Raw genomic sequence first — 9,113 nt, 5'->3', positions numbered from 1 at the left:
CCTGTTGTGGTCCTACATAATTAATTAATTAAAATACTTGAAATTAATGTAATTAATTTTTTCAATAATGTAATTTAAATTTATAAATTTAAAAATAATTCACTATTAAAAGATATTAATATTAAATAAATTCATATATAACAATAATACACAATATATAATTCGGGATTACACTAATTTGTAAAATTACTTAGTACAAAGAAAAATATAATTAAGTTCTATAATTGACGACAAGCATTGTGAAATTGCCACATGTATTCAATCAAGTCTTCTTTCAATTGTCTATGTTGCTGCCTATTTTGAAGTTGGGCATTTCTTTGAAGAAATTGATGGTATGGTGCAAAATCTTCTTCTCCCAACTAAGGTTGTGATAAACCATTTTCGACATCATCATACTCTAAGTCTTGAGCAAAATTTCCTGCATAAGCGTCTCTTTCATCCTCAACAATCATATTATGAAATATAATACAAGCTCTCATTATGTTGGCAAGCTTCTTCTTTTCCCAAAAACGAGCTGGATCACGTATAATTGCAAAGCGTGCTTGCAACACTCCGAATGCTCGCTCCACATCTTTTCTTTGCCCTTCTTGGTATTGTGCAAATAACTTGCGTTTCTTCCCTAGTGACTTTGAGATTGATTTGACAAATGTGGCCCATTCAGGATAAATACCATCTGCTAAATAGTATCCCATAGTATAATTATTACCATTAATAGTATAATTTATCTCCGGAGTACGGTCATTTAGAATATCATCAAACACTAGAGAACGATCTAACACGTTGATATCATTATTTGAACCAGAAACTCCAAAGAACGCATGCCATATCCAAAGGTCTGAAGATGCTACAACCTCAAATACTATGGTTGCGATAACCACTCATGTACATACCTTTCCACGTCTTTGGACAATTTTTTCATTGCCAATGCATGCAGTCAATGCTACGTCATTTGGATTGGATTTTCGCAAGTATTCATCCTCGAACACCGAAATGACACCTTCAATAAATTTTTCCAAGCATTCAATTGTAGTGCTCTCGCCTATGCGCACATAACCATCAATAGCATCAGCTGCTACGCCATATGCTAACATCCGTATCGCAACGGTACATTTTTGGAGTGGTGACAAGTCTCTTCTTCCAGTTGCATCAACCCTCTGTTGAAAATATGGATAGACATTTGAGAGAGCGCCTACTATCTGAAAGAACACATGTCTTCTCATTCAAAATCTTCGTCGGAAAATGTTAGCATTATACACCGGTTCATCTGCAAAGTAATCTTGGAAAAGGCGATCATGTCCTGCTTCTCGATCTCTGTTGATCCATCTACGAGTAGTTGGGATAGAGCTTCTATCGATATCTTCTTCTTCTGAATCTTCGAGTAAACACTCATCGATCCAATTATCTATAAGTATGTTATCTTGCCGTCTTCTTTTGCCATACAATGCTTCATTAAACATATCATCAAAATTTCTAGCCATATCTAGAAATGTAATTTTTAGTTCTCTTTCGAGGTGAAAAATAAGAGTTGAAGTGGAGTTGCGGAGTCATTGATAGTTGATATTTATAAGTGTGTCTGCAATAAGTACCTTAACGGCTAGTTAATGGCTAGTTTTGTAACTACTAGTTTTGCAACGGCTACTTAACGGCTAGTTTTACAACGGCTACTTAACGGCTAGTTTTACAACGGTCACTTTCATGAACAATAAAGGCACAATAATATTGGCTAGTTTAAAAAATTACATCAGAAATAAATAAAATAAAATACATCACATACCAGTAATACGCAATAAAAATAAGAACATACTACATAACTCTACGAATACAAGGAACCATTAAGTAAACCACTTGGCGATTATTTTCTCACATGCAATCCCATGAAAAGCTCGTCGTTTTTTACTCATTATAGACGTGTCAGCATTAAGTATTTGCATATCCATTTCCTTTTTCCTTTCCTTGGCCATCCTTTCCATTTTCCTTTATTTTGCTTTTATCTCCATTTCTTTAATATACCTCTGAGTTTGTAATTCATGTTCTTTCATTGCCGCTTGAGCTTGTAATTCTTGTTCTTACATTGCTGCTTGAATTTGTAACTCCTTCTCTTTGATTGCCATAATCTTTGCTCTATGTTCCTTCTCCTCTTCTCTTTCTTTTTTCCTATCCATTAGTTCATTTTCTCTAACATTCTTAATATCTTCCATGAGAGATAATTTTTTAACAACCAGTGATTTTTTTCGCTAAAATCTTCAGACATTTGTGCTTTTTGCTTGCTCTTCTTTGATCCTTGTGGGCGAACGGGAGAGTCCACACCGGGTTCGTCAGCTAAAGGTGTTTCTGGGTTTGATGAGGATGAGTATGCTCCAGTTGCACTAACCTTGGTTCTCTTTGAGCCGCCACTCTGTGTAGGTAGTTAACTTCTCCATTTTTGTTCCAACCGAAGCATGTTCTGATGCTTCTCAAAAGTAAATTTTTTACCATAATTTGTGGAATAAAGTCTATAAGCCAACTCCTTTATATCATCAGCATTCGAACCACTCCTTATGTTTCGACTAGCTTGATTGTAGCAACTAGAAAATTGTACAACAGCCTTGTTGATCGTATACCATCGTTTCTTATATGCAACTACCCTCCTTGTCATGTCGGAGTAAAATTTTACACAATAGCTATGAATTCGACTCCAAAATGTTTCCCCCTTTTGATCGGTACCAACTATAGGGTCAGTTGAAACATTTAACCATGCACTGATCAGCATCTCATCCTCTTTCCAATGCCAGTGTTGAATACTATCTTGCCTCCGATCTTCAATATCATCATCATTGAGGTCGATATCATCTAATCCACGAGGGTTGGCAAAATCTGAATATTACGAATTTAGACTAGATTGTATAGGAGTCTGAGAGGATGGGTTAGAAAAGCCACCAACACCAGATGAGTTATGTCTTGATGCACTGAATTGAGTTGGAAACGGTAAGAAAGTTGGAGTAACATTTCCGATAGAGGGGTTAAATATGGATGAAAATGGAAAATGTGGTGTTTATGAATTTTGATTTTGCGGTTGGAATATAGGAAATTGATTATTATAAGGAGTAGGGGTGTGCATGGGCCGGGTGAAACCGGGTTTGATGTGACCCATACCCGACCCGAAATATATATCGGGTCTATTTGTTAGACCCGAACCCGACCCTAGACCCGATGAAACCTATACATTTTCGGGCCACGATTATACCGGGTAAAAACCGGGCCGTTAACATTATATTACCTTGATACCTTCTTGTAAGTTAGCATGTAAAAATATCCAAATTTCCAAGACTCCAACCATTATTTGACATGGTAAAATTCACTTAGAAAAATATAACAAAAACCAACTCTTCTCTAAAATTAAAGCATAACCATAATTAATACTAATATTGCCTAATAACACCAAATATTTAAATCAATACAAATAACACAATATTATGCATTAGTCTAAAGTCTTATGCATTTTAAACATAAAATATTAACTTATAGTCATATATATAATGACTAATAACACAAAATATTAAGGTTTACAATACTTAAATTTCACATAATAATAGCCATCATCCATCACTAATAATACAAAATATTAATTATGTATGATGACCGGGCCACCGGGCCGATTTCGGGTGACCCGAGCTATGGTCCGAACCCGACCCGAAATAATGACCGGGTCTATTTTTGAGACCCGTACCCGACCCTAGACCCGATGAAATCACACCAAATTAGACCCAAAAGTGTTCGGAACCGGGCCGGATCTTCGGGTCGGGCCGGGCCATGCACACCCTTAATAAGGAGTTTGAAAATTGAAATTAGAAAGATTTTGTGGATTTGGATTTTGAAATGTATTCGGTAATGTGAAGTTTTGATTTGGAATTTGAAGAAAGTTTTGTAAGTAATTGAAGAAAGAGTTAAGTTGGTTTGGATCCATGCTTTCGAACAAAAAATAATATTAGCATAACTTTGATTTTGTAAACTTGGAAGAAGATGAAAAAGAGTAGTAGAAAGTGTGAGAATAGAAGTGTATCTAAGTGGTATATATAGAGTAACAAAATATTAATTTGTTAATGATAAGGATAACATAGTAACGGCTAGTTTCTAACGGCTAATTTTGTAACGGCTAGTTTTACAACGGCTAATTTAATATAATAATATAATTAATATTCAATATTAATTTAATTACTTATATTAATTATGATTTAAATAATTAATATAAATTATTAATTAAATATAATTATAATTAATTATTATAATTATTAATAAATTAAATATAATTTAATTATTTAATATAATTTTTTAAATAACTAAATTAAATACTTAAATCATATTTAATTTATAAATAATTATAATATTTAATTATATACGTAAAGTTAAATAAGTTGGTATATAATAAGATGAAGACCAACCCTTTATTGATAACATATTATGCAACGTTATTAGTTATTATATTAATACCATATTATTTATTTTTTTTAATTTAAGTGCCATATGTTAAAAATTTATTAATTATAATGAAAATAAAACAACTCCCTCTAAACAAGGCCTTGCTTGCTTTGAAATATGTTCTGGGACTCAAGTTTATGTTGTTCCAACGGTTGGTCTTCAGCTTTTGTCAGATTTACAGTAAACGGGTCCTTCATTCCTTTATCGTTGGAGATGCTCTTATATATCATTATCAATGACTAATTACAAATTTGACAATTAAAATATACAACATGATATTCTCTAATTGCATTCAAATTAAATTAAAATTAAAATTGAAATATTAAAATTTAAATATAGCTATATTATATATTATATTCATATATTACTAACTAATTCAATAATTAAAATGTATCATATGACACTCTCTTATTAAAATTTAGAAAAAATATTTTCTTCCAAAATTAGTAAACCTCCTTCTTACATTCTCTTATCTACCTCTCCCTTTTTTTCTATTTCTCTCTTTCCTTCCCACTCTATATATAATTTATAATTTATATTTTATATTAGTAATTTGACAAATCAAAATGTGTCACTAGATATTTTTTATTATAATTAAAAAAATTTTAACTTTCAAAATTAGCAAATTCCCTCTCATTTTTCTTCTTTATCTTTCTCTCACTTTTCTATCATTTTTTATTTTTCTCTATTTTTTTTCTTTTTTTACTAAAGATATGGAGACTCGAACTGCAACCTCTTAGATAAATATGGAGAGACTATGCCATTTGATCTATAGTTTGTTGGCCTATCTTTCTGTTTTACAAAAAATAAAATTAACAACATAATATAATTTAAATAAAAAAATATTATATGCATATTTTTTATTTAATTTTAAATTTTTACTGCTTATTTTTCTAATATATATTTTTACTTCTTTTTTTAAAAATATTTATTACATATAATTTAGAAAAAATACTAATATTCTGATTAAAAGTTAGAATCAAGATTCAGTTATTTTAAAAAAATAAATTTAAGTTAATTTTATAACTATCAATATAATTTTTTATGCTAATATATAATTATATTTTTATATATATTGAGAAAAAATATTATTTTTAAATAATAAGTATAGAAATTAATTATTTTTATTTGTGCAATAAATTTAATACCTAATCAAATATAAAAATACACACGTTAAATTCTTTTAAATTTTAGATAACGAATATTAAAATTAATTATTAATAAAAAAATTAAACTCTTTCGTATAAAAATAATAACTAAAAATTTATTATTTAAGCCAAATTATTGTTGAGTTCAGCGGCTTCACTTTTAAGTTAATATCCAAAGAAATTGATAACCTCAATTCAATGAGTTAATTAAATCAATACACTTGTACAATGATGGATAATTTTGCCATTTTATAGTTTACTATAAGACAAAAGCACTCTTGTTACAATCATTTCTAAAATATCAGTACCTAAAAAATTTTTTAGTCATCTTAAATCGTCTATGTAATATTTGATATAAAATAGTCACTAAGATTATTATTTTTAAACCTAAAAATTATATATATATATATATATATATATATTTCTAATGTTCAATTTAATTTTATTCCTAGCAGCAGACAATATTCTAGTAGTATAGAAAGTGGTTTACACTATGCATAATAGAAATCAAGAAAAAAAAATTATGACTATAAAAATTAATCTGAAGAAGACTTACGACAAGTTACGTTCTCCCCAACCAAAGGGATTAGACAGAAAAATCCTCTCTCACCTTATTTTTTTGTTCTATATATTTAGCGTTTATCCCACTTTATTAGTTATTAATAAACTAGTTGTTGATAAAAAATGGGAGCCAATAACTATTTTTAAAAATGGGCTTAAAATATCTCATATTTGTTCCGCAGATGATTTGATTTTTTTTGCTAAAATTTATAGTGAATAAATGCGAACGATATTAAAAAAATCTTACACACTTTTTGCGAGGTCTCGGGATAAAGAATCAACTTTCACAAATTTTGTGTCTACTTTTCTAAGAATATTAATCATAATATTAGGCAGTAACTAAGCCAGGAGCTTAGAATGACCTTGACGGCTAATCTGAAAAAATATTTAGGAATACCTTTGATCACGGAGAAGTGTAATCAGCATCACTTTCAATTCATTCTTGACCGCATGCAAACCAAGTTATCTAGCTGGAACAAAAAATCTCTATCTTTTGTAGGGAGATGCACCTTATCCAATCGGTGTTATCAATCATTCCTAGTTACTGCATACAGACTATAAAAATTCTTATGGCGATTTGTGCTAAAATAGATAAACTTTATAGGGACTTTCTATGGGACAACAGTGAAGATGATAGAAAGGTTCATCTCTTAAGTTAGGAGAAAATTTGTAAATCAAAGAAGGAGGGTGGACTGGGGATTCAAAGGGCGTAGAAGACCAATCAACTGTTTTTTATGAAACTTGCTTAGGGCTTAATCTACAAACACTACAAGAAAAAGGCACATTTGTAACAAAAAATATTGTTACAAAACGTCGAAATTTTGAAACAAAAGTTTTTTGTAACAAAAAAAGGGTCCATTGCAGTAAGTCCCGTTACAAAAAATTTTTGTAATAAAAAATGAAACTGTTACAATTCAATACCATATTTTGTAACAATTTTTTCTGATACAAAAAATCAGAAGCTGTTACAAAAGTGATAACAAATTTTGATCTTGAAAGTATTTTTCGTGACAGTCAATTTTTTTCCTATCAAAAAATTTTGTTACAAAATGTAACATGATTTTGTAACATTTTTTTTCTTTAGTTACGAAAGCAAATTAATTATTTTGTAACAACTTTTTTTTATTACAAATTACATGCATAATTTACTAAATTATTTTTTAAATTAACTAATATATTAACAATTTTAATAAGCAAGTTTACATGTATATAATATGCAAAAACATACATAAGTCAAACAAGATCCTTTTAGCTAAAATTGTCTTGAAACAAAATAACATTAGCTAGTGAGTACATTGATTAGTTCAACCAAAACATAAAAGTTCTAACATAAAAGTTCAACCAAAACATAAAAGTTCTAACATAGATTATTGTCTCTATGCATCAAAACATTCTTGAGCCTTCAAGGTAGTATATGGTCACCATTTCAGCACTCCTGTAAATAAGAAAAACCGAAATAAAAAAGTTAGAAACAAGATATAACACTAATTATAATTTTTCCACTAAGTTTTATCCAAAATGTTTAGAAAAATTTCGGCAGAACTTCCCCTAAAACTTGGATATTTCCACTGTCCACGGTTCCAACAAACACAACCAATTCACAACTTATGTCTCAACAATACCCAACCAAATTTATCAAACTAAATAATAGGACATTTGTCATTTTTCAACCATGACACAAGTAAAATGTGATAAATAGATCCATATACAAATTAAAGTATACTAATCAAGGATACAAATTATCAAGAATTGACAATTCAATATATAAAACTTGGGCTAATTAATCATCGTTCAATCACAAATATACTTGACCTATTTTTCATGCTTTTACACTCACAAAGTTCCATACAAGGAAAGTGACATTCATGTCAAAACACAAGAACATGAAAAACAACCAAAAGAAACCAAATTTAAATTACTTCCTTTAAACCAAAAGAGAAACTCTGACAACACGATAATAAAGAAAGAAGGCCAGAAACTCTCACTTCCTACATGCACAGATACACTAGGCCATATCAGATCAGGCTTAGGTCCTTGTAGTTTTATATAAGCTAAAACAAGGAATCTCTAGCAAAGTATCCCAACAAGTATAGAAGAAAATACAATTGGGAGTACTGCCAGTTATACTTACACATATGAAGTCAAAATCAATAGTAATAAAGAAGAGACATTAATGAACTGAAGCATATGCTCTAAGATCAACATGCTACTAGTACTTTACATAGGCAGTTCAGAGAGCATCAATTGGAAAAGCATTTAACTCAATATAAATCCAAATCTTACTTAGAGTTCAAATGATGGGCAACGGAAAAACCAATCCAGTTCATGCGATGATTTGGTTTCAGAGTCAAAAGTTGCTGTCTTGTCTCAACAAAGCCACTTAAATCCCGCATTTGAGCCTGCGAGCGAGAACAGAAAAAGCAACATCAGAAAAAATTACATCATAAAAGAATTCTCCACCTATATATATACTACGAGAAAAATACCAACAATACAACATAGCAGAACTTTATGTGCCGAGATGTGACGGTATTCTTGGAAATTGTTTAATGTAACAACAACTTGCAGTAGACTCAATTGTGTTTTAGCAAGATCAAGCTTTTAACAGAACAAAATAAATGAAATCATTTCAAAACCATGTATAATTATAAAAGAATATACTTACAACATAACCATCTGATGTCGAGCTTATAATATCCCATCTGATTGTAATATTTCCATTTGGATGAAGCACATCATATGCTTCTGAAAGACAAAATGTCAAATAAAAAATCAAACAACTCTACTGGAAGTAATCATTGAACCTTAATCATAAGTAACTTTGTATTTTTCTTCCTCAATCCTCTTTTTTTGTTTTTCCTCGCTATCCGGTGTATGTAATAACTTTATTCCGTGCTTAAATTTCACGATGGCATCTCTATCGTTGAAGGAATGAGTGCTCAAAATGAA

The 9,113-nt window shown here is 30.1% G+C and overlaps 2 protein-coding genes across 2 annotated transcripts; both read right to left on the bottom strand.

Moving 5' to 3' along the window:
• Nucleotides 1–359: 359 nt before the first annotated feature.
• On the bottom strand, nucleotides 360–1,478 carry LOC130945602 (uncharacterized). Its single transcript, XM_057874311.1, has 3 exons — nucleotides 1,257–1,478; nucleotides 923–1,154; nucleotides 360–859 (listed from the first exon to the last, which is right to left on the bottom strand). The coding sequence occupies exons 1-3, from the start codon at nucleotides 1,476–1,478 to the stop codon at nucleotides 360–362; spliced, it is 954 nt and encodes a 317-aa protein (XP_057730294.1).
• Nucleotides 1,479–2,407: 929 nt separating this feature from the next.
• On the bottom strand, nucleotides 2,408–2,985 carry LOC130945601 (glutathione S-transferase T3-like). The gene is made up of 2 exons (XM_057874310.1): nucleotides 2,964–2,985; nucleotides 2,408–2,853 (listed from the first exon to the last, which is right to left on the bottom strand). The coding sequence occupies exons 1-2, from the start codon at nucleotides 2,983–2,985 to the stop codon at nucleotides 2,408–2,410; spliced, it is 468 nt and encodes a 155-aa protein (XP_057730293.1).
• Nucleotides 2,986–9,113: the final 6,128 nt, after the last annotated feature.

The sequence above is a fragment of the Arachis stenosperma genome, chromosome 8, assembly GCF_014773155.1.
Source record: "Arachis stenosperma cultivar V10309 chromosome 8, arast.V10309.gnm1.PFL2, whole genome shotgun sequence".
Taxonomy (NCBI): Eukaryota; Viridiplantae; Streptophyta; class Magnoliopsida; order Fabales; family Fabaceae; genus Arachis; species Arachis stenosperma.
Note: the sequence above shows the minus strand (reverse complement) of the source record. Positions and strands in the feature narration are given on the sequence as shown.